The sequence below is a fragment of the Spermophilus citellus genome (genome assembly GCF_964194105.1).
Source record: "Spermophilus citellus genome assembly, chromosome: 4".
In the NCBI taxonomy this organism is placed as follows: domain Eukaryota; kingdom Metazoa; phylum Chordata; class Mammalia; order Rodentia; family Sciuridae; genus Spermophilus; species Spermophilus citellus.
The window spans coordinates 71,768,636-71,794,575 of record NC_138185.1 but is presented as its reverse complement, the minus strand read 5'-3'; the positions used below and the strand labels follow the sequence as shown (position 1 = coordinate 71,794,575).

The following is a 25,940-nucleotide window of genomic DNA, read 5'->3' as shown; positions in this document are numbered from 1 at the left end:
CATGGAGATCTTCTAGAAGGTGAAAGGGCCCCGTAGAGAGAGGTCCAGTGATAAGGTAAGAGCCCGAGTTTAGTCTGAGGATCAGTGTTCTGCATTGATGTGTCTGGTGGCTCAGGCTGATGAGCCATCAGAAGTCTGGGGCTCTGGGACAGCAGAACAGTGGGTGCTGTCCAGGCTAGGAAATCTCCAGATTGTATCAGTGATGCTGTAGTGATTGTGGTGGGAATGCAGGCCAATCCAGGAAGGCAACAGGAGAATGGGGTCCTTGGGAAGCAGTCCAAAGGCACACTCACTCAACCATCATGGGAGCAGCTGCCTGTGGGATGCTAACATCTAGTGTACTGCATTCAGTCTTTCCAAATCTGAGAATGTAGTGTCAGGGAAGCATAAGTATCATTTTGCTGGTGGTCACCACATCCATGAGGTGGATAGCAAGTTTGTGTCCCCCGTGGTACATTGAGCAGTACTAAGACATGACTTTAGTACTCAGTGACTTGCTAGAAAGAACTTAGGATTTGGTGTTGGGAAATACTGAATCATCCATCATTATCTGTGATTCTGGATAGCCTCGTTTGCCTTTGAGAGCCTCAATTGGCTCATCAACAAGGAATGGAAGATCTCAGAGAACCCCAATACATGATTCAATTCAGCAAGCACACACTAAGTGCTGGATTCAAAGGACCTATATTTGGTGCTGGAGGAGAGATAGGGAAAAGGATGAAACAGGCCAGTTCCTGCCATAAGGAGCTGCCAGTTATGACAGAGAAATAAACATGTAGGCTATAAACCATATGCCTGGTTGAGAAACACTGCAAAAAAAGCAGATGACAGGCTCCTGGAGAGTTAAGGAACATTATGAATGGAAAGATCCAGCATATCTCAGACAGACAGGTGCCCAGCCCATGGAGGCTTCACCTGTCCACACTCCCTTTCCTTAGTCATCCCAATTAAGGAACACACCAGGGGACTGTTAGTCCTGCCCAGCTTGAAGAGGGCTTGCCTCGAGAACCTCTGACTGCCACATCTCAACACAAGAGCCCCTAACTGCTGAACAATTTATAAATGCAGAAACAGAACAAGAGAGCTGGACTCACTTGCCCAAGTCCTGGGGTCATTCATTCCCACCCAGATTGTCCGAATTGAGCAGAGCTTCTCCTTGATATCATCAAAGTTCTGCCCTCTACATAGATTATTGCTCTTGTGATCTGGCATTAAGACAAGGGATAGGGCGGGACAGTGTTTCTTAAGCTGGTTTGCATTCTGGCATCAAACATCTCCCTTGGAAGCACACAGCCAAAGCATCATGTGCTTAATAATAGAAATCTAGAATGTGTGGGAGACATGGCAGGGCCACATGTCGACTTACTTCCTGCCATCAGAACTCAGGGGCCAACTTTCTCCTATCCTTGGGAAAGAGAATCGGGGCAAAGTCTTCCGTGCCCATGTAGATGGGATGCCAGTGCCATGCTCACTGCCTCCTAGATCAAAGGGCTGACCATGTCAGGGCATGCCCGAGGTCCCTGCTGGCACAGGGCAGGTGTTACTCTGAAATCCCCAGTAGGGTTTATTACGTCCCCAACACCCAGGGTGCATCCCAGCTGTATTAACTCAGAACTTAGGGGTGGACCCTTAGATCTGAACATGTAGCCAAGGTTGAGAATCAGTGTCACTGAGTTTTTGTCTACCTGGAACATTGTGATCAGCTCTTAAAGGTGTGCACATTCACACTGGACATAAGCAGTCCAAACCAAATGTGGGAGCCAATTTGGCCTAAAAGTTCAAAAGGGAAGAAAATTAGTTTGGCCTTTACTTTAATGGGTTATCTGGGAAATGGGTTACTTTGGGCAGTGGAAAGGGCATGTGAGTGAGGAGACAGGAGGGGAGGGGTCTTGTCCTTGCTCTGCCACTGGATGGCCCCTTGCTCTTCTTGAACGCTGCAGTCCCCAAGTGTAAAATGCCAGAGATTAGACCAGATATTTCTTGAGAACATCTTCAATGCTGTAACATTAGGATGCCAGGAAGTTAACTCCCCTTTCTGGTTCTCCTGTCCTGCACCTCAGTCAAGTGACAGCAACTGGAGCTGGCCCATCTCGGTGTCCACCACTTCTGCTCATCTTCTCCAGAGCTCTTTTGCTGCTCAGCTTTGAAACTAGAATTTAGGAAGAAAAGTCATAATAAGATTAATGCCCAGCTCTGGCTTTGTTTCTCCTCCCTAGTGACCCGAGCATCCCCAATTAAACACCCGCTGCTTAAGAGGCAGGCTCGGATGGACTATAGCTTTGATACCACAGCTGAAGACCCTTGGGTCAGAATTTCTGACTGCATCAAAAACTTATTTAGCCCCATTATGAGTGAGAACCATGGCCACATACCACTGCAGCCCAATGTCAGTCTGGGTGAAGAAGACGGGACACAGGGACACCCAGATGGGGCCTCACCAAAGCTGGACACTGCCAATGGTGCTCACAAAGTTTACAAGTCAGAGGACAGCAGCACTGTGAAGAAAGGGCCCCCTGTGGCCCCTAAGCCAGCCTGGTTTCGTCAGAGTCTAAAAGGTCTGAGGAATCGTGCTCCAGATCCAAGAAGGCTGCCTGATCTGGCCTCATCCCTGCAGCCAACACCTGCTTCCAGGGAGCCCCTGGGGCCACACCCAAGGGCCACCTCCTCCTCCATTAAGCAGAGAATCAGCTCCTTTGAAACCTTTGGCTCCTCTCAACTGCCTGACAGAGGAGCCCAGAGACTAAGCCTTCAGCCCTCCTCTGGGGAAGCCTCCAAACCTCCTGCAAAGCAAGAGGGAGGACAGTTTCCTGGCCTCTCTGGGCGAGGGGCTCCATTCTCTGTGGAGCACAGGTATCCAGAGCAGGAGCAGCTGCCCTCAGGTGTCCCTGCCACCTCCAAGGTCAGTGATGCAGGTGTGTCGGAGTCTCCTCCCCCAGGGCAGCGGCCCCATCAGAAAACCTTCTCCTCTGACCCTGACCCGCTCTCGAGGCTGCTGTCCACACAAATTAAGGACTCTCAAGGCCCAGTCTTCAAGATGCCAAGCCAGCGGGCACGCAGCTTCCCCCTGACCAGGACCCAATCTTGTGAGACTAAGCCATCTGATGAAAGGACCAGTAAGCTCTACTCCATCAGCAGCCAGGTGTCCTCGGCTGTCATGAAGTCCTTGCTGTGCCTTCCATCTTCAATCTCCTGTGGCCAGACCACCTGCGTCCCCAAGGAAGGGGCATCTCCAAAGTCATCATCCAATGAAGATGCAGCTACAAATAGTTCCGAGCCAGCCTCCTCAGACCTGGGGTTTTCTCTCAAGTGAGTGTCTACACCGGGGTTTTTCTCACTGTCCTCACCTTTCTTTCCTTTCTCATTTTTCTTTCTTTTAAAGTTCTATTTACTACTTAGTTTTATTTTTATGGTACCAAAGATTGAACCCAGGGGTGCTGTCTCACTAAGCATTATCCCTAGTCCTTTTATTTTTTTATTTTGAGACAAGGTCTCAATTGTTGAGGCTGGTCTTGAACTTGCAGGCCTACTGCCTCAACCTCCTGAGTCGCTGGTATTACATGCATGTGCTAGCCTCCTGGCCTATACCACTTCAAAAAATTACTCAGATTTACTATCAGATGTATTAGTTTAAAATTATTCCTCCTCTTCTGCTGCTGTTCCTCCTCTGCCTCTGCCTCTTCCTCCTCCTCCTTTGAAAATTTAAGTTGGTACATTATAATTAAATATAATAGTGGGATTCCTTGTTACATATTTGTACATGAATATAATATAATTCAGCCTTTTTCATTCTCCAGTACCTCTTTGTGTGCATGTGCTCACATGTGCACATGTGCGTGCCACACCTCTCCCTTCCATATTAAGGAGAAGGTTTCACAACACCTAGCCTCAGAAAGTGGAGCACAAGAACGGCTCCCTGGCAGATTATCCATGATTTTGGAAGGTAGGCACACATCTGAAAGGTCCCATTCTTAACTCAGATGAAGCTAAGAGATTATCCCTTGGGAGTTCCTGCTGCTCCCCAAAAGGAATTCACTTGTACTCTACTCCTGGGCTCAGACCCTTGGACAGGAAGTTAGGACACCTGGGTTCTGCCCCCAGTTCAGGTACTGACTCCCTGACCATGAGCAGGTTCCTTCAACGCTTATCCTTAGTTTCCACTTCAGCTGAAATTGAGAGGCAAAGGAGAAGACCTGCTTCACAGAAATGTGAATTGGGCAGAAGTATTTTGGGGGCTTCTTCAGAGCTGGAGCTTGGTCCTCCCTCTTTAATCACTGCAGTTCTGCATTTGTTTGTGTTATTTATTGTTCTTATGCTACATCAAATTTTAAAATGCCCCAAAGTATTTAGCATCATGCCTGAAATAGAGTAATTATGCAACAAATATTAGCTCTTTATAATATTGCTATTCATGCACTGTGCTCTTTCTTCTTATGAAAGCCTTTCAGAGCTGAGAGAATATACAGAAGGTCTCACTGAGCCCAAGGAAGCCGATGACAGGGACCATTGTTCCTCTCAGTCTGGTCAGTCAGTCATCTCCCTGCTCAGTTCAGAAGAATTAAAAAAACTCATTGAGGAAGTGAGAGTTCTGGATGAAGCAACATTAAAGGTAGGTTTCTTTTGTAAGTATTTACAGTGGCAAGAGGTTATTGTGGGTTGTTTGGTTACCACAGTTTGGACAAAGGGGAAGCAGCTCATGAAGTTCCATGGGTCTTGAAGCTAGAGAAGTCAGCTCATAGTTGCAAAAGTGCATAAAATACAAAGAGCAGTTCCACCTAGGGTGCTATTGGGAGGGTATTTGTATTCTAACCTGGCAAGAACCTATAGGGCATCCCAGGGGGGCAGATTTGGGCTGGCACTGGAGCAGTGAGGGACACTATCCTTTCATCATGTCTGGTCTTGGAGATTCCAAATCAAAGGATCCCAGAGCCACCTGCAAGTCAGGGACTCTGATGGTGCTTGGAGCAAGTGAATTCTTTGACATAAATTCACTCCCTAGCACAGGTTGCAAAACAGTGACTGCCGAGCTCTGGGACCTGAAGGTGTATTTTATTTCGTCTGTATGATGATTTTTTTTGTTATTGAATTCTAGATATTACAAAACCTAAATCAATATCTGGATTTCTAACTCTGTTCTTTAAAGGGAGTGATCTAGTAGCATTGGGTCTGTCTTCCTACGTAGTAGCCAACCCTTTAGAGCAGGAAATAAATATTTGTTGGCTGTGATTCCTTCATCTCACATCTACCCATTTTGCTCATTTAAGTGACCTGCTGGCCTCTGTAGGAGCCGGAGCTTAAGACTGCAATTCTAGACCAGAATAGGGGTTGCTGGCTTTGGTCTATACAGGGAGGTTGTCCTGGCTCTGTGGGAGCCCATGTCCAGTCTGGGAAATGCTGTGTGTGTACCTGCATTTGTGTACATGTCTGGTTATGCATGTATTCTAGAGAGAGAGGTCACCTGGGCCCCCGGACTGCTGCTACTGTGTCCCACAGAGGAGAAGGGAGAAAGAGGGAGAAACCAGCTTCTGCAAAACAGTACTGAATCTTGGGCTTTCTGACCCAAAGTCCTTGTCCTATGAGACATGGTAGAGCTTCATTATCTATCATGCTGGGATTTTAGCTAACTCCATAGCAGCTAGCCCAGCATGTATTAGTGCGGGTACAGATGGGGTAAGGAAAGGAGGAAAAGAATTGTGCTTGCTGCTTTACATACATCTTTTTTCTACTTCTAAACTTCCTCTGAAAGTACAGTCTTCTCTATAGATGATGAAACTGAAACTGAGGTTTGAGGAAGTGACAGAACTTGGAGCCTGGCCCAGCTGAGCTTGATAAAATAAATCAGTCTGATGTTAAAGCATTTATTGAATTGTTCATGCTGCTGCCCTGAGGTGTTGATGTGTTTTCATTTGCAGCAATTAGACAGCATCCACGTCACCATCTTACACAAGGAGGAAGGCGCTGGCCTTGGCTTCAGCTTGGCAGGAGGAGCAGATCTAGAAAACAAGGTGATTACGGTAAGTGGGCCAAAGATGGGGGGCGTTTCAGAGCCTGAGGGGATGTCTCTGGGGGAGGAGCAAACTTACCAGGTTGGGGCCCTGTGCTGGGGAACAGAGGAATGCATGACACCAGGTCACTGGGCAGGCAGTTAGGACAGGATCTTAAAGGAGAGCCAACAGGACCCTCCTTTTCAAGAACCACAGACGGATTACTTGTGTGGGACTTCATATTTAACCCTCATCCTAATCCTCACTTTAATAAAGAAGGTCTCTGGGTACCCAAAACAACTTCAATGTACCCAAATGAAACTGAATCACTTGTGGAGCTTCAAAAATGTGTGTGTGTATATGTGTGTGTGTTTATGATTTTCACACCAGAACATCTGAATCAGAATTTTGCAGGATTGAAGCTCTATTGCCTACATTTTTTAAGGTTCCAGAGGACATTTTAAAAACTGAAACTACATTTCATTCAATGTCATGTCTCTTCCTTTGGAAATATAGTCCTAGTAATCACTAAGATTTAGATAAGAGTCGTTTTGTAATGCCAGATTTGTGGAACCCCAATAGACCACCAGGAGCCGAATCTGATGCAATCATACAAGAGTCTTTATTGCAAGCTTGAGCCTGGACTCACAACCGTTTCCGACGCAGAGGTCCCGAGGAGGGAGCCGGGCCCTTAGTTCAGTGAGGACTTATAGTTTTTTGGGGGATACTCTATGCATCACAACATCACACAGCAAATCATTTCACACCATGGGAAAGTCAAACAACAATTCTTAACATTGATTAGCACATTCACTGGCAGGAACAAGTTGGGTAGGAGTGATTGGTTAGTGTAAGAGGGGGATTCGTTTGAACTGATTGGTTTAATCCACAAGGGGTGTATGTGTTGAACTACATGGTTTCCTAACATGTTATCAACCACCCAGACTACTGCGGGGGGGGGGGTCATCTGGCATCCCAGGTATTCTCCCTGTCCCATGCTGATTGGTGGTTGCTAGGGGGTTGCTATGGGTCCTCACCTAGCCTAACTGAGTCAGGGACACCTGGCCCCTGCAGATCTCTCCTGTTATTTGCAGACAAACAATTCAGCAGGGTGGATATGTGCCTAAGAGTGCTCTGTGTTTTTTTCCAAGGACAAGAGTCACACCCCCTTCCTTGGACAGGCTTTGAGGTAGAAGCTGCTGTTATCTATTTTTTCAAAAATGGAGTCACATCAGTTTCTCAGTTTATGAGCACAGGCGCCTTTTTAGAAGGCTGTACAGTCAGGATTGAAGACCTGGCCTGAGGTACAACACAGATCACCTCATAGGAAGGAACAAAAGGCAGAGCCCTGTAAAAACAGTGGCATTCCTGCTTTTGCCCACTCAGAGGGTGAGACTGTTCACTTAGGCAGCTGAGAAGCCAATCTGATGGTTAGTTGAGCACAACAGGCCACAGCTGGAGGAAAGAACAGTTACTGTGCATGCATGTAAATAGCAGTGCACATCCCAGGACTTCAGATCCCGTGGTCCAGCCCCTGTTCACAGAGGAACTGCTAAAGCCTGGATGGTGCTGAGAGAGCAACACATCAGTGGACCCCATGATTCTGGCCTGGGCAATCTGATCAGCCCACTGCTCCAGACCAAGTGTACTTGACCCAGATGATTTCTGATCCTCCTATCTTCATGGACCAGGCAATGACATAGCTGCTGTGTCTCTCTAAAGCTGAGCGCATATAGTTGTCATCTCACAGCTGTGTTGTCTCAGGGTATGTGGATGGTGGTGGGCTCATTTGAATGTCTTTGCCCAGCTGCAATAAATCTTCCAGTCCATAGCACCAGCCACCTTTAAACATACCATATCCCCTTGCAATGGTGATGTAGTACATTTATTTGTTACTTCAGTTGGTCCTGAGTGAGCAGTGACTTCCTTGATTTATTTATAAGTTCTTTACCACAAAAAAGCACATAAAACTAAAAAAGTACCTATTTCTGTTATTAAGCACTTGGCTGAACACTATAAACAGGTTCCTGATTCTGTAGTTAGTTCCCTTTCAATTTATAGAGAAGGCTCTCTTGTGTTTGAATAGAGCCTGCCTGTGGGAATAGCACTTTGGATCTTTTTCTCTGTCCTTGAGTAGCAATTTCTCTTCACTCCATTTGGCCAGCCACCCTTGAGCACTCAAATTCAGCACGCTGAGTGAGCATGTGAGCAAAATTTCCTCTTTCTCCTTCTGCGTTTAACAGTTCTCTTCATTTATAGATTTGTAAAAAGAGAACCAAGTATGATACCATGCGTGACCAAGCACCATGCTCAGTGACCTCAGTGTGCTCACCACCTCAGTGACCTCTTGTCTAAATTAATCTTCCCACATCTTGGGTTGAATAGTTGTTTTATAGAGGAGGAACCTCACAGCAGAAGTTCTGCTTCATGCTGGGGGCTCACAGCCTACGAATTCTGACATTATCTGACCACATAATAGAATTTTCTAACACCAAAACCACTTCAGAGACTAAAGTGCTTGTTCACATCATAAAAAGTAAAACAATCTGAAGCCCCTTTAAGTGAGTGCCCATCAATCCTTTTAATTATAATTTACATCATTAAAGAGGGCAAGGCAAAGACATTTTGTTTTAATCCTGCATATTTTTGCTGAAAGTGATCAAGAAGTGACTAATGTCTAGACTGCCTACGATAGTGTATATCAAATATATCCTGCAGAAGATGGGACCAGAGAGAGCATTTCTCTATGGAGAAAGGGTTCTTTGTTGGAACACTTTGGGCAATCACCATATCATATTGCCTGTTCTTAGAGATCTATGCAAATTTGCATTGTAGTGTTTCTAATACCTTTAGAGAAATAGACGTTTTCAGAGTTTTTTTTTAAATTTTTTGCTTAATTCAGTATTTTTCAAGTTTCTTTGATCTTAGAAACCCTTTCTTACTCATCACCTATTAACATGCCATAGAATCAGAATTCAAGGGAAGTAGTTTGGGAAATGCTGATCTAGGACAGGTAAGGCAGAAGATTTCCCCGGGAATGTCCATGAAGATTGTAGTGATGTGGTCCACGGCATGGTTCTGAGAAGAATTCTGAAGGCTCACCTGGACGTTATTGCAGGTGATCTCTGCTATGGGTAGAGGATAAAGGGAAGCTAGCCCCTGTGCCAGTAGCTCTGATCTAGGACACAATTAGTCTTAGTTTTCTTTGGCGTCAAAAATCCCTATAGAGTTGACTGCCTGACAAGTTCAGATCCTCTATCAATATGGATCTGACTTCCTGATTTCCTTTCATTTACTCAGGTTCACAGAGTGTTTCCAAACGGGTTGGCCTCCCAGGAAGGGACCATTCAGAAGGGCAATGAGGTTCCTTCCATCAATGGAAAGTCCCTCAAAGGGGCCACCCACAATGATGCTCTGGCCATCCTCCGCCAAGCTCGGGACCCAAGGCAAGCTGTGATTGTCACAAGGTCAACTCTGGAGGCCCCCCTGGATTTGAACTCCTCCACTGACTCTGCAGCCTCAGCTTCTGCAGCCAGTGACGTTTCTGTAGAATCCAGTAAGTTCTCCCCACTCAGTGGAAGCTTTATGGACCATATTACCTCTGGCCACTTGGGGCCAGTCTAGGTGGGGATGCTTAGCAATTTGTGGCCCCAACCACATGTGACCTGCATACTATCTTGTGGAGATGTGTGTCTTGTGTTCACGAGTGTGTGAACACAGCACCAGCCAGGTCATCCACGGCTTGGGAGTAGAGCAGCCTCTAACAAGTCCTTGCATCTTCCTCAGCAGCAGAGGCAACAGTCTGCACGGTGACACTGGAGAAGACCTCTGCAGGGTTGGGCTTCAGCCTGGAAGGAGGGAAGGGCTCCCTGCATGGAGACAAACCTCTCACCATCAACAGGATTTTCAAAGGTGTGGTATGGGCTTTTTGAATGCTCTCCAGTTTCATAGGCACTTTCTGGTGACATTGGTTTCCCATAACCCCATGTCCTCTTGAGAGGCATGCAGGTACATTTAGGGCTCAGTTCTGCTTCTCAACCTTTACCCCTTTGCTCAGATAGCCCCTTAACCCCTCTGTTTTACTAGGTCCTTGTTTTAGTCAACTTTCTCACAGCTGTGACTAAAAGATCAGACCAGAACAATTTTAGAGGAGGAAAAGTTTATTTGAGGGCTTACCATTTTAGATGTCTCAGTCCATAGACAGCTGACTCCATTCCTCAGGGCTCAAGGTGAGACAGAACAACATGGCAGAAGAGTATGGCGGAAGGGAAGTGGCTCACATGATGATCAGAAAGCAGAGGGAGAAAGAGACTCCACTCTCCAGATACAAAATATATACCCCATAATCACACCATTAATGAACCACTTCCTCCAGCCACACCACATCTGCCTCAAGCTGCCACTCAGTAATCCCATCACAGATTGATCACTGATTAGGTTAAGGTTAACTCAATAACTTCTTCTCCAAATCTTTTTGCATTGTCTTACCTGTGAGTTTTTTGGGGATACCAAATCTAAACCATAAAAGTCCTCTTGCAACTGAGCCCTGGGCTTGGTTCAGCTTAGCAGAGCCAAGACTAGACTGAGGCAGGTAAAACCCTGGCCTGAGGTTCAAAATTTAATGGGGCACCAAAATACACAGTAATCAAGATCAATACAATTTCAGTCCTTCCTTTCTTCCTTCCTTCCTCCCTGCCTCCCTCCCTCCCTTCTTTCCTTTCTTCCTTCCTGGGTTACTGGGGATTGAACCCAAACACCCTCTGTCACAGGGTCTCCGTAAGTTGCTGAGGTTGGCCTTAAAGTTATGATCCTTTTTGCCTCGGCCTTCTATATCACAAAACCCAGCTCAATGCAAAATTTCAATTAATTAATTAATTTTGCAATCTTTGGGAATTAAACCTAGGGCCCTGAGCATGCTAGACAAGTGCTCTGTCATTGAGCTATGTCCCCAGCCTTCAGTGCAATATATAAATATTTTTAAAATCAAAATAATTTTTAAAAATTCATGTTGAACAAAATACAATCAAAGTCTGGCTTTGAACCTGCTCCACTTGACCTTACTGGCCTTACCCTAGTCCTAACTCATCAGCTCCCACTTTTACTTACAATTTTGATATTTTCTTCACCATAGATTAGGGAGGACTAAATATCCCATACATTCCTGTAGCCTCGGCCTCTGTCTCCAGCCCCAGCATTGGCTTTCCACAAAGGGATGCCCCTGCAGGGACGGTGCTCTCTGCTGGCTTAAAGTCAGGGTGGGGAAGCCAAGGGGTGGGGGTGCAAGAGTATTTGACGAGGGGGTCACTGGGTTTGGGTTTTCCTGTGAAAATCATGAATGACCTAAAGCTGCCATATAAATCTTCCCTGAATTCTTTGCTACTCTTCAACTGGAAGCCTATGCACCACAGGGCAAGGTGTTGTGAGACCTGAACACAGGAAAGGATGCTAAGAGGTCTGGGAGCTAGTTCCAGCTCTGCCTCTGAGTTGCTGGGTGACCACTTCTTCTCATCCAAAGGAAAAAAAATAAAATAAAAGAGGCAAAGAGGTACAGGTATGTGTCTGAGAGCTCTTAGAACTGGGACCCTAAGGGCCTCCCAACTCTGCTCTCTGTCCTACATGGATCCCTGTGGCCAACTGGTTTTATTAGAGGAATCTCTGTGGCAGCTATGAAAACCCAGAGGGTAGGCTGAGGTGTATATGATGATTCCCCCAGAATCCATGTTAATTCCAATTTTGAGAAAGATAATTTGAACTTTTTCAAAGGTCAATTTGGAATTAGCATGGGGTCCAAAGTCAACAGAGTCAAAAGACTTGGACCCATGAACTTGGTTCCAATGCTAATTCTCCTCCTTAGAGTAGGATGAGCTTGAGCAAGTCAATTCACCATCCTGGGCCCATTTGCTCCTATGGGGATAACTAACCAGCTGCAAGGTACTAAGGGATATGGATGCTGGAGCCAGAAGTTCTGGGCTTCAATGCAGGTTCAACCACTTTAGCAGTTTTGAAGCTCTGAAAGAAGCACTTTAGTCTTTGGTTTCTTCACCTATAAAAAGGGAATACTAAAGGCATATGCCTCATAGGATTACTGTCACCAATGCAAACCATTAGCACAATGCCCATCATAACAATTAACCAAAATAATTTAGCTATTTTATTATTTTGTATTCTTTTTCATTATTTGTGAAGGTCATGGTGTCAACTGGGAAATTTATAAACTGTATAAAAAGTCATGTTTCCACATGCAGCTTTTGAAGAGTGGGTACCATACAGAATTATGTCTTTCTTACATGGGCACAGAGGCCTTCTCTATGCTGCTCAGAGCCAAAAGCCCATGAAGACTGCCTCATGAAAATCTCACCAGCTCTGTTCCTGTACCGCCCAGTACTGTTCTCATAAGAAAGGGAGACCAAAAGCAAGGGGGTGGGATATTGGCTCAGTGTTCAAGGGAGGCATCGAGGAGGACTTAGCACCCTAGAGTCTTCTGTGAACTGTAGAAGTCTCACTAACCGGGCTCTGGCTTGGCGCTGCCTGGAATCTCCTTCCTCTGGGAATAGCAAGGGCTGCAGTTTTCCAAAGGTCACAGAGAGCTGGAGCCTGGTGTCTAAGTGCTGAGCCACCATTTTATAATATTCCTCATTTTGGAACCACCACCAAACTTCCAAGAAATGGGTGTGTCATTCTCTTCTCAGCTGTCCTGGCTCCTTGGAGATCACAGGTAGAAGTAACTTCTCGTTTTGTCCTATCACCAGTCGAGCCCATTATAATGTTCTTCTCCCTTGTTTCAGGGGCAGCTGCAGAACAAAGTGAGATGGTCCAGCCAGGAGATGAAATCTTGCATCTGGCTGGCACTGCTATGCAGGGTCTCACACGGTTTGAAGCCTGGAATGTCATCAAGGCACTGCCTGATGGACCTGTCACTATTGTTATCAAACGGAAAAGCCTGCAGTCCAAGGGGACCACAGCCACTGGAGACCCCTAGACAGGGCACCAACTCTGAAGCCAAAGCCATGAGCACACAGCTCCCATAACTGCTGATTCTCAGGGTCTCTGCTGCCCACCCCACCCAGATCAGGGAAAGCACAGGTGTGCTTCCTGGGGATTGCTGCTCAGGTCCAGACCTTCTGGAAAACAATCCAGCAAGAGGACTGTCATCAAAATAAGGCAGAGTCACGCTGGGGTGGCTGATACAAACTGTATACTGTATATATATGAAGTTTAATGATAATGTTGTGGTGCCATAATAAAATGGATATATTACAATTTGATCTGAAACCCATGTCCTGCTGTGCAAAATCTTATGAGTATTATAACTGTGACAACCTGCCCCATAATAGCAACATTTGTTTTTATCATGATTCTGAAGTGTGGGCAGGCCTTGGCCAGAGAGCTCACCTCTCCCTACTCCCACTTGGCATCAACTGCAGCAACTCAAAGGCTGGAAGTCTTTGACCGTGTGAAGGATCATTTCATAATACATCTGGGAGTTGTCTGCCTGGGGATGCAGATGGGCTTTGGCCTGAACATCTACAGGTGGCCAACGCCTGTGGCTTGGGCTTCCTTATAACACGGCTTCTGAACTCTCTGGGTGAGCATCCCGGGAGTGCAAGAGCCAGGTAGAAGCAGCACCTTTTTTATGCCCTCATTTCAGGAGTCCCATAGCATTGCTTTCCCTGTAATCTGTCAGAGCTAGCACAAATCCACTCAGATTTATAGGACATGAAAATATGGCCAAGGCCACATTTGGAAAATAAAGTCTTTCACACAAAACATTTGTTTTTGAATAAGTGATCCTAGGCAAGGAAGGTGTCAGGTGATAGAGCCAGTGAGCAGAGCAAAGGTGAAACTCATGGTGTGGAGAGGTGCATCAACAGGATGTACCACCATGTATGTAAGCATAAGATAAAAATGGCTACCACCTTCCTATCATATGCCAAGCACTGTGTTTGATATGAAATGGTGTTTAGTAATCACAGCACCTTGTACAGCATGTGGTTCTGCGCCACTCTATTGATGAGGGCACTGAGACTCAGGGATAGTAAGTAACTTGCCCAGCTGTGAAGTGATCAGAGAGAGATTTGAGTCCTCCGGTGGTTTGGGAGAGATAAATAATAGGCTCTTAGATTTTTGAGGCCAAAATTTCTGTAAGTTTGGGAAAATACCTCTGAATACCCGACCAATGGGTATTACCTTTGGTCATCGCTGAGCACCTGATTGCCAAACTCGGGACAAGTCAATGAAACTTTGAATTAGCATCACCCAGCATACTTTGACCAGGTCTAGTCCAGAATACCAGCTCCTCCTGAGCTTCTGCTCCTACACACTGAATGTGTGGGGGAAGGCCTGACAAGGATCACAGATAAAACACAAAGTAGTTTATTCCCAGGCCATAATCCATGGGACCATGCTAATATAATTGATGGCTTCTCCAGGGTCCATAGGAAGCCAAGAATCTTTCAGAAGACTGGACTCAGAAAACCCAGCTGGGTTCCTACTCTTCATGTAAACCCCTTTAGTGTTCTTGTCACAGTTGGCATCAGCTGATTGTGTTTTATTATTTGGAGAAATAATGGGCTTAGTTTGTTTCTTGCACGTTGTCTTGCTCACCCCATCCTAAATTTCTTCAAGCAAGTAGATAAGAAATTTGAAATATCATGTTATCAGTTTTTAGATTTAATAGGAACACTGGAGGTGAACTTGATGAAAGTGTAACTCAATACAATGCCCACTCCCCAGGGTCTTACTGTGTACCTGCCCAGGGCCGGGCAATGAGGCCACACTCCCTGCCTGCACAATCTCATCATCTGGGCACGCATGTGACCGGGAATTGTTCTGAGTCTTCTCAAGCAGCCAAGTGATAGTGGGACCAGCCCAGGGAAAGAGAAAGGAAGGTGGGGAAAGGTAGGAGCATGGAGCTATTATGGGCCTGTGATCCTGAGACTCCTTGGGAAATGGGGCAAAGCAAGCAGGTGGGTAGGAAGAGGTTGTCTGAGGACAAGGGCATGAATATGGTGAGTTCGTGGCTCTCCCAGTACTCCTCCTGTCTCTGCCCTCTTTTAGAAGGTCCCCTTCTCTTGCTCAGGTTCCTGGTCTCCAAGTCAAGAGAATTCAGGGCAGTTATGGGCAAGAGGGCCCTGAAACTAAAGCTCATCCATCTGAGTTCCATCGCGTGAGGATTTCATTATGAGGTTTCACTGTCCTTGGCCAACTTCTTTGAAGCTGACAGAGGCTTGGAAAACAGTGGCTTAGAAACAATATTTCCAGTTACTCTCCAACACTGCAGACATTAAAGTTAATAATCCTGGACCTAGTACTCTCCATGAGAAGGAATCCTCTCAAGGGCCCCTCCCTGGCAGTCCTAGTTCTTTGCTTTGTATGGCATTTTACTGGTTAATACATTATATCACTGTGTCAAAATTCAAGAAGCAGTATGCCTCCATACATTAGAAAGTCAAAGCAGACCTACTTTCTCCCCTGGGTCTTCCTGTGGGCCTGCCCAGGGCTGGGCACACTCCCTGTGCCTGCACAATCTCATCGTGTAGCATGGTGATGTTTTCTGTAACAATTGTTCTGAGTCTTCTGGGCTCAAACCAGTTTAACCTAACGCCAACTGATTCATGTAAGGTCAGCACAGAATATCATATGGGCCAGAGACAAGTCCTTAAGTGACCGGTCATCCAAGAGTTAGTGACTTATGTTTGGAGTAGCAAAGGTGGAATGCCATGGAAATTTCCTGCATGGGCAATAGTAACAGAAGCTGCCACATGAAGGGCCTCTTATCAGACAAAGGAGGGGTCTTCCTTACAAAGGTGGAAGCCAGACAAGGTTTCAAAGGAATGCTAGAGGATCACTCTGGCTATGATGCCTTGACTGGACACAGGTAAAAGAAGTTGTGTGTTGACTTCCTGCCCAGTCTCTTCTGGGTGATAAAGCTGTACTCCCTGGCTCTGAAGATGTACAGGTGGGTATGGACACTGCAGGATTGTACAATCCAGTAGCAGACTCTTAGAGGAAAGATTCCAGCCAGGGATGCTAGAGGGAGGCCTACTCTGCCCTCCTTCTCGGTGGCAGTGTGGCCAGAGCACTCCAGCTTTGGCCTTCTTAACAGAGGGCAAGAAGAGGTAGATACCCTGGGGAAGGAGACGCTTATCCCCAGAGTTCTGCTCACAGACAGGAGAAGTTTACTCCATTTAGAGTCACTCTCAAAGAAAACTAATCTCAAAGACTACAGATTTGGCCTGGGGCAGATTCAAACTCCCTGGTGGTACTGGTGATATGAAAGTTAACTCACTCAAAGGAAAGAAGGTAGAAGACCAATTCCAACAGAAGAACCACGGAAAGTATTGATCCAAATGGAAAGAATTTTTTCTTAAGGCTTATTCAGTTGTTCAAAACAATTATTTTTCCAAGTTGACATGTTTTTAAGGGGAAAATCTTACATGGTGTTATAACATGTATGAGAGTTTCCAAAAAATGCACTGAGGACTTGGTTTCAGTGTTCATCATGATTCTCTAGGACAAACATGGAGACATGGCCTCTGACAGTGAGAGGTACACACAGGATTGGAATCACAGTGCATCACACAGTGCTGAACTGAGTTCTTGTCAGGTAGCCAGAAGTTTGGGTCCACCCTGCCTCAGGTGAACTTGGATCACAGGTAGAATTAGAAGTATGTGAATGGTTCCTCTCCTGCCAATCCTGAGAGGACAGAGGAAGTAGGAGTGGGTGGGCTATCGCCCTTGGCTGGCATTCTTAGAGACTCACTGCCCAAGAGTAAAAGCAGGCTCAGGTTCTCCTAGATCTGAGGTATTCCAGCAAGTGGAGCTCCTCAATGAGTCACAGATGTTCTTTGCCAACAACTGAAGGCATCAGTCATGGAATTTCTTCACTGCTTTCTGAAGGTTGGCATAAAAACTGGTCATGCTCCGAGGGAAGAAGGAGTCCACTACGCTCTGTGGGAGGTAACCGCTGAGGTCAGTCTGAAAGAATGTGACCAGGTTGGTCTTGTTGGGCTCTCTGTGAAAGCAACAGCAGAGCTGTGTTAGGCATCTGCCACAGAGGGGCTGGCACAGTACCAGATCAGGCAAAGAGAGCCTGGCCCAGCAGAAACAGCTGTTACACAGCGACCACATTCAATCCCTTGCAGGATTCACTGCCCAGGGGGCCACTTTGTACTTTCTTGTTTAAGATGGGAACATGGCCTCTAGTGAACATATCCTATAGTCCCATCAGGCCCTCAGGGGTTGATGGGTGGGGGGGGGGTCCCTCCTTTCTAAGAAGAGAGATTCCCTCTGACAGATTTGTTTGTAGATGCTTTCAAGAACCCTCTCTGTTTGAGGCCCTGGGAGGAGTGAACACAGAAGCTGGTTTTGTCTGTCTGCTCAGGCGTCAATTCTCAAAATGTCAGGAGCTCCTGGGGGACCCTGGCACCCTTTCCAGGGGTTTACAAGGTCAAAACTGTTTTCATGACAATACAAATATATGGTTTGCCCTTTTCACACTTGCATCTTTAACACATTATGTCCCATCATCCCATTGATGAAAACACCAAAACAACTGAGCAACAAAACACTTGCAGTAAATGAAATAATTTGTTTTTAGAGTTCTATTCTTTTGAAAAAATAATAGGTGAATGATTAGTGATAATTTTCATTAATACAGTAAGTTTCATAATAATTGATTAAATAACTTATTAATCACTCAATTATTAAATGATAAATTATATAACAAGCTCTATATTATGACTTCCAACCCACCTCAATGTACCTTTGTCAATTTCATTGAAATAATAGCAGAATTGAAAACTCAGAACTTTGTTGAGTGGACAAGAGCTGGGCAAGTCAATGCTTGGTTTAAAACCTGCATACTAGCTGGGTTTTGTGGGGACTTTCTGGTCCCAACCAGGCCATCTGCAAAATTTGTGCAATAACCTTTGCTATCTTATATGAGGACTCTTATTCTGAAAAATTCCTTTCCAGTAGACATGGCACCATGGAAAGGTGGTTCTCAGCACTGACAGCCAAGTGGGGACAATAAGGAAATGAAGCAGAGGTTAGAGCCCTGGATCTAGGGCACCTCTGTACTGAGGGGACTAAAAATCCTAGTGTGTGTTAAAGCATGGCTATGCTATTTTCAGACTTAAAATGTTGTTACATTTAAGAAAAGTCCTTTGAAAGATGTTTGAAAAGCCAGCTTAGCAAACACAGTGTTAGGTGGAGGTCCAGGTCTGGTTTCTAGTAAGGTCCTATGGCATCAGGCCTGCCTCCTGGGGCTGAGAAAGCTCAAGCCCCTCCCCTCTTGGAGTCTGTAGGAACACAGGGACACAGTGGCAGGTGTAATCTCTTTTATTGTCAATTTGGGTGGCACTCAGAATACACTAGTGACCTTCAGGTAATTCATTACATATAAAGTTCCTTGTAAAAACCTGGCCTTGTGAGCTATGGGTAAACAGGAAGGGATCCCAGGCTCAGTTCCGTGATTGACTCACAGTGTGGTCTCTGATTGCCCTTCAGCTCCCAAGACCACCCCAATCCTAGTTGAGATGATCATTGTTTAGATTGTGCATTAGGGATGGTCATACTCCCAGCTGCTCCAGGCTGGTGGATGGTTCCCAGGGAGTGCAGGAGAAATATGCCAGAGCTCAGACTCTGCCAACCCCCTAGACTGATCATAGATACATACTTAACTACCCGAAACTGTTTCATCTTCTAAATGGGACCATGGCATTTGTTCAACCTGACTTATGGGGTGGGAGTAAGGATTTTATATATCAAAAATTTAAATTATAACAGCATCCCTGTGAGAGGCTTTAGCATATTATGTCACTCATGTGTTTGTGTGTAATAGTGTTTTGTAACATCAAAGCCTAAAGAGCCTAAGACATTTTGTTCTTATGAATCCTAGTCAAAGTACCTATTCTTACAGTGTCCAGAATGAAGTCAGTCAGGTCTGAAACAGGGGCATCCCTCTTCATTATTCTTACCCTGGCAGAGGTTCACAGAAGCAACCACAAGGATGGTTGAATCCTCTCACAAAACCTGGCTTCGGGGGGCATAGTGGATGTTCCACATGGGTAGCTGGAAGACAGTTCAGACAAACAGTGATCTACAGCTTCAGTCAGACCTAGCCACTTAAGTGCTACAATGTGTGCAGAACCAGTTACTGAGAGCTGGCGAGAGGGCAAGAGACTCTTGCTACATGGCCTCAACTTTCTTCCCCACCCTGTACACCCACTTACATTCCCGTACATGCGCACACACTCAAATCCACACACACAAATATTACACTCCCACATGCAGCTTCCCCAAGCCGATAAGAATATTGGAACAAAGAATATTCTATAATACAAGGTTTGGGGGTGGAAGGAGGAAGGTGCCTTTCTTAAATCTCAGCTGACAGAAGCGGGGATGTGTCTATAATCTCCCCCATGAGGCAGATTCAGAGGAACAGTATGGGCTGTGTGGTAGCAGCTCTGCTCTTTGTTGAGCAGGAAGAGAGTGGACTGTGCCCAACCCTCTCAGGAGGACACATCCATGAACTCAGTGAGTCACTGCATATCAAGGTTTTGTGATATCCAACTGTAACCTGCATGTCCACAGCTCAAACTACCAGTCTCAGCAGGAACAAGAAGGGGTGCTGACAAGATCTGGGACTAAATAAATATATCTATATAAATAAAATTACTGGCACAAGGATTATCCCACCTCAGACCCTCATGGCATGGAATCCCCCCAAACTGTGAAGGCAAGGCACATACTGTTATTGAGATGATCATTGTTTAGAATGTGCAGTAGGGATGGTCATACCCTGCTACTGCTTGGTTTCCAGCTGCTTGGCTTTCCTTAAGAATCTGAGGAGTGGAGGAGACAGCCCAGCCTCCTGGGCAGGCCTGACAGCACCTGGTTGTCACTCACCATTGGAACTGATGGTCCCATCCTCATATCTCTTGACTAGCACCAAGTCCACAAAGTCCCTGGGAGAAATGAGCTTCATGGCAGCTGAGGGGGTGGAGGTTCTGCTTATGCAAAGTGTCTGCCAAAGAAAAAGGGAGCCTAGCTGTGTCTGAAGGTCAGAGATCTTCTCCTAGCTCTCCCCTGTCTGCCAGGGTCCGGGGGGAAAAGGAAAGCATGGCACTGTGCACATGAGGGCCCAGAGGGCGGCCCTGGTGATGCTAAAGAACTTTCCACTAGGTATACTGGGGATGAACTTCCAGATGACTTCACTTCCTAAATTGGCTGCATCTGCAGGTAGGGTCTCTTTTCCTGCTTAAAAACAAAAAAACAAAAAAACCACCCCCCCCCCCACACACAAAAAGAGCATTCTCCCATCTTCCCTCATGTAGAATCACCCTATCATGAATTCTCTCTGGTTGTACCCCTAGGGTACCAAAGACAATCGAGAACACTGATTTAAATATTTAATCAAGGTATCATATACACTGGGGTTAGAATTTCATGTTTTCCCTTTCTTAAGCATAATTGAAAGTGTGGGGTCAGAAACAAGGCGATTTCGCTATTTCTGAACTCTGGTATTTCACAGAAGAAAAGAATAGCAGAAGAGTATTTTTTTTTTAAATTGGCGCATTATAATTATACATAATAGTAGGATTGGTTATTACATACTTGTACATACACAATATAACAATATAATTCAGTGCTTTAAAAAAAATAGCCACACTGCTTCCATGCAATTCATTGAGTTGCATGAAATGGAAATTTGAGTTCAAGGAAAATAATTATATACTTCTGATTATTAGTCTCAAATATATCATTTCTGAGAGAAAGTGTCTGGAGACCAAGATGAGGTCCACAGCAAGTCATAGATGTCAACATATTCATGGTATGTTTCTTCAATCCATCCATTGATCTGATGTCTATTTCAGAATTAGAACATTTAAAATTTGTCAAAATGATGCCAAGAAATGCCAATCTATAAGAAAGGGCCTTTTCTCCACATTTTGTTATTTTCACTAAATTGTTAAGAGCTACCAATTGTCAGCTCTTCTCTGCTTTTTTTGTAAACCAGTGGCATGTAGTAGCCTCTGCTATTTTCAGTTAATGTCTATTGAAGACTGTATCTCTCTGGTAAGAAATTATATCTTTTCATGGACACATGAATTAATTAAAACAAAGAATTCCATTTATCTCATCCAGAGATGCACAATATTTTTCTTTTTGTGTTTAATAATTCCCCATCAAAAGTTGTAATGTAATCTTGTCATTTTAATAAATTATACTCATACCTCAATCTGGATTAAAAAATACAATTAGTCTTATAGTCAAAGGAAAGATACAATTAAAAAATAATTTCAATTTATATGCGTATCTATGATGTAAGATGATGACTTCCAAGAATAACATGCAGTATATTAAGATAAAATTCATTGAGTTGCATGAAATGGAAATTTGAGTTCAAGGAAAACAATTAATTATATACAATTTCTGACTATTTAAAGAAAAATTTAATCATATATTTTTAAAATGGGTGACAGTAAACACAAATTCATATGCTATTTAGATACAACTAAAAGAATGGTACCAATACTTTGTTCAAAATTGACAAACTTATTAATATGTCAGAAATGCCATGCTTTGCAACTTACAAAAATTTAGCTGTTAACTAGATTTGTGGGGTCATGCAAAATTTCTCAAAAATTTGTCAGAGGTATGTAAGCAAAAAAGTTGAAGACCCTTGCATCAGAGACTAACTGGGATCAGGCAGGATACATGGGCAAACTGTGGCCCAGCCAGGGATGAAGGGCCCTGTGTTGCCTGGAGCAGCAGCCCCATATAGGGAAGCAGGCATCACAGGCACAAACCAGGGTACCAGAGGAGCAGGAAGACCTGCCAGCATGACCCATTAGCAAGCTGATCAAGAAGGCAATAGCAACTTGCACCAATGTAGAATTCAGCATAGGTGAACAGCTGGCTATCTTGTATGGTTCTGGCAAGATGGGAAAAGTGAGGAGCTTACAGTGTAATAACATTGAGGAAAACAGAACTCTGTGGGGCCTCTGAGGGATGAGGTCACCGAACCCAGAATTGGAGCTGGGGAAAAGGCAGTGGGGTAGAAAGAGATTCTTGGGCTCCTCTGGAAGACAGTTGGCACCTGTGGTGGCTGAGAGGCAGGAAAGCTGGAGTCATCAGGTGGCTCTCAGGTCCCAGGTCAGCTTCTTATCTGTGTGAACTTGGGTGCTTCTCTTTATCTCTGTCAAACTATTTCCCTTCTCCAAGGTTTCAGTTAAAGCACTCTGAGTTTGTAAATGACAGCTTAGCCTTTGATCATTGTTATGGCATTTTAGTATCATCCTCTAACTTTTGAAGCCTTTTATTCTCACTCCCACCAGTCACTGTGTAAAGCCAAAGAACTGCAAACATGCTAAAAATATTTAAAAATATATAAAATATATAATATAAAAACTATTTTTTAAAAAAATTCCATATATTACTTTTTTTTTTTTGTACTGGGGACTGAACCCTGTCCCACTTTACCACTGAGCTACATCCTCAGCCCTTCTTAAAATAATTACCATTTTTTAAAAATTTTGAAACAAAGTCTCATTAAGTTGCCCAGGCTGGATTCAAACTTGCTAGCCTCCTGCCTCAGCCTCTTGAGTTGCTGGGATTATAGGCATGCACCATCATGCCCAGTTGTATTATTCTTTAAAGGACATTAACCCAAGTTTCCTCAGCTTCAGTCATTTGCATATAATTATTTGAATACTCTCTTAATTTTTTTGCTATTTCTGGTATCACCCATCATGTTAATTAACTTAATATTGCTGTCTAAATGTGCTGCCTTTTAAAAACTTAGATCACTTGATTTTAAAAGGCAGTTTTTTATCAGAACTGAAAAAAAAAATCACTTGCCATAAATTAAAAGCAATGCAAAGTTGCTAATTCTGACCCTGGGACCAGCTATCTATCTTGTTATAAAGGAGATCAACTAATGTGACACAGGTTTTAAGAGCACATCAGCACCAGAGACAGTCCTCTTTAAGTCATCAAAGAGATTAAAGAAGAATTAAAACAAGGCATTTCTTTTTCCCACTATGGTATTCAATTTCAGCTTTGACTGTGTAGGACCTAAGTCCCCTTTCATTCCCCAGGGATATGTGTCTCATCCTTCAGAAAACATTGACAGAAACCCTTGTAATACTCAACAGGAGACAAATGAAAATTCTTAGACAGGGCTGAGAATATGTGGCTGCCAAACATTCATTAGTTGAGAACTCTTGTATGAGATTTCAAAATACCATCTGTGTAAACACTCAAGAGGGTGCCAGGTCTCTGAAGTCAAAATCAAGATACCATTCAAATTGGACAGTTTAGCAATGCTTACCCTCAAAAAGCATTCGTTCTGGTTATGACTTTCCCCCCTACAAAGTCTGTAATCAAAATGAGGGGACCTCAGGGCAGACTTATCAACATCTGAATTCTACTCTGATAGCCACCAGCTCCATGTGGCTATTTAGGCTTACATTTAGATTAGTTAAATAAACTTAATTCATTTCCTCAAACTAGCCACCTTCTAATGCCCTGTGGCCACAGGGGACTTAGTGAATAACTTATTGGGCAAAGTGGATTACAGAATATTTTTATCATTGTAGAAAGTTCTACTAGGCAGGGCTAATCTGAATGGTATACATATTCCTAAAGGAAAGACTGTAATCCAGAAACTGCCACTTGGCACAGCTCCACTGCTGGCAGAGAATTCTGACTCCATGCCAAAGGTCTCTCCACTCATTCTCTTGGCCCCATCAAGGGGCACTATTGCAAACTAACAAATCCAGGCACTGCCTTGGTGTCCTTGGAGCCTAGACTCATTTGGTACTTCATCAACTACTGCCATCTATATTTTCTTGGTTCTGTTAAGGTCTTCTCTGCCTCTCAAAGTCATGGTTTCCTACCTATAACTGGGCCAAGGCTGGCTTAGAGTGTTTCAAGCAGTGGGCAGCCAGTATGTACAGAACATGCTCTTTACCAAAAAGTGTCACAGACACCCTCCAGAGGAGATGGGGCCAGGTTACTGCAGCAGGGCCCAGACAATGTCAATGGATAACATGTTTGGAAAAACTTACATCCGTGATGCTTTGGATTATTTCAAAACTGGTCACATTCTCATCCCACTTCTCTCGAAGGCCCCCAGCAGCTGGCTTTACACAGTCCCATACTTCCTCTGGTGTCGCACACAGAATCCCTTCTCCTCGATACCTGAAGCACAAAAAGGAATTTGACCCCAAAGCATCAATCAAACTTGTTTATCTTGGGATTATATTTAAGGAATGGAAGGAAGGTGGACCACGCCAAAGCCATCATATTTCCTTAGGACAGGCTGGCAGAGAAGGGGCTGAAATATGTTAGCCCACCTCCCCTTTGGCCTGCAGAAACAGGTGCTGTGTTTTTGTTTTTATTTTGTTTTACAGGAATATGGCTTGCTGGAAATGATTTAGATTAAACAGAAGCTAGTGCTTTGGGGGAAGATAATTGGTTAGTTGATCACAGTGTGTTAGGGTCGATTGGAATCTTTTGAGAAGCAAACTCTCTGACAAGCTTTGAGCAAGTGTGCACTTACAGGTTCCCTGGAAACTCCACAGATGGCCTCCAGGAAACTGAAACTCCATTCTGTGAAAAGGCACAGAATCATAGAATTTTAGAGCTAGAAGGGCTCTGGAAGAACACCTGGCTCAGTCCCAAGTTCTTTAGAAGAGGGGATGTACTCTCCAAGGTGACCCAACCCATTCAGGCAGAGTTGAGACTAGTAAAGCTGTCTCCACCGCAGGGGATGGGGAGGGAAGTCTTAAATGCTGAGGGTGGTTTTCAAATCATCTTAAATGCTTTTAAGTAAGTAATTTGGGGGTATTTGTTAAAATTTACAAGTGTTAAGTAAGAAAAATGATTCCCATACCACCTCTGGGACAAAGATGCTCATGCTAAAGAACGGAATAAAGGCTTAGAGCTTGGAGTTTCGGGTTCCAAATCTAACCACCATTTAGGGTGACCTTGGGTAAGTCACTCAGAAAAAGGGGCAGATTCTTGCTTTCTAGAGTCATTGTGAGCACAAGTCCACTATTTATTAAGGAAACAACCCCCTAAGGGATCCCCCTCAATCCTGCTACGGGGGCTTGGAGTGCGATAAGCAACCGGGAGAGGAGTCTGGGGACTTTGGGGTCCAGGCCCCAGGGAGCAGTCTCCGCGACCCCTTGCCGCCCAGCTTCTCACTCACGCTCTCCCGGCAAATCTTCCAGCCCGAGGGGTCTCGCCTGTACTGGAGCACCTTCTCTGCCACGGTCTCGCTCACGTGAGCAGCTTCGGCCGGGTCCATCCCCACCGGAGACATGAAGTGAGAAGGGTGGTGCACTGATTGGGAGGCCGGAAACCAAGCCCTAGGCGGAGCCTGGAGCCCCGCCTCCGGCCTCCTGCTCCAGGATTGGTCCGGACCCACAGAAGATCACGCCCCACACCGAGATTGGCAGGTCGGGAGACTGAGGGCCAGGCGCCGCAGGCCGCACCACCGCCTGGGTGGGCTCAGGATCCTCGGGCTGGTTCGGCAGTTTTGCAGCACCCGCCCAGAGCCTTGGTGCGGTTGGGGCGCTGGGTTGCGCCCAGTAGCACCCGGACCAGAAGAGGTCGATGATGGCCAAGTCTGGACAAACTCCTAGGGTGGTTTAACAAGGATGTTCCGGGTACTGCTCTAAGGGAGGGAGAGGGAATATGCCTGGAGGCTTGGAGGCCTTTTAAGGAGCAGCCGAGAAGGTGAAAGAAAATTAGTGGCCTGGAGCAGGATCTGGAGAAGAGTGAGGAGGGCCGGGTAGGAGTCAGGAGCAGGAGGTGCAGAAAAGAAGACCGATCGAGGTTGAAGTGATTAGGAGGTACAATATAGAGTTCTCTGCCACTGATTAAAAATTCAATGTAGAATATTTCTATAAATCTGTGGCTTGAAAGTCAATCTGGGCCCTATTA

At 45.0% G+C, this 25,940-nt stretch overlaps 2 protein-coding genes across 7 annotated transcripts in view; one reads left to right on the top strand and one right to left on the bottom strand.

The window, feature by feature from the left end:
• The window catches only part of IL16 (interleukin 16), a 131,649-nt gene extending 115,435 nt beyond the window's left edge, over positions 1-16,214 (top strand). For 3 of the 5 annotated variants that reach the window (XM_081292659.1, XM_081292657.1, XM_081292661.1), the window contains 6 exons: positions 2,217-3,306; positions 4,438-4,606; positions 5,910-6,011; positions 9,282-9,537; positions 9,768-9,893; positions 12,767-16,214. In XM_081292659.1, coding sequence (XP_081148785.1) covers positions 2,217-3,306; positions 4,438-4,606; positions 5,910-6,011; positions 9,282-9,537; positions 9,768-9,893; positions 12,767-12,960 — 1,937 coding nt within the window. In that variant the 3' untranslated portion in view covers positions 12,961-16,214. The remainder of the gene's footprint in view (positions 1-2,216; positions 3,307-4,437; positions 4,607-5,909; positions 6,012-9,281; positions 9,538-9,767; positions 9,894-12,766) is intronic. The other 2 variants (XM_081292660.1, XM_081292658.1) reach the window with 1 other exon arrangement.
• On the bottom strand, positions 16-25,349 carry STARD5 (StAR related lipid transfer domain containing 5). Of its 2 annotated transcripts, none has more exons than XM_081292663.1 (6): positions 25,204-25,349; positions 24,553-24,602; positions 24,059-24,191; positions 19,893-20,010; positions 18,962-19,055; positions 16-2,149 (listed from the first exon to the last, which is right to left on the bottom strand). In XM_081292663.1, exons 1-6 carry the CDS (start codon positions 25,315-25,317, stop codon positions 2,023-2,025), a joined length of 636 nt encoding a protein of 211 aa, XP_081148789.1. In that variant the 5' UTR covers positions 25,318-25,349; the 3' UTR covers positions 16-2,022. The 2 variants fall into 2 exon arrangements, with proteins under 2 accessions (XP_081148789.1, XP_081148788.1); XM_081292662.1 differs by lacking the exon at positions 16-2,149 and adding an exon at positions 16,376-16,995.
• Between the last annotated feature and the right edge of the window lie 591 nt (positions 25,350-25,940).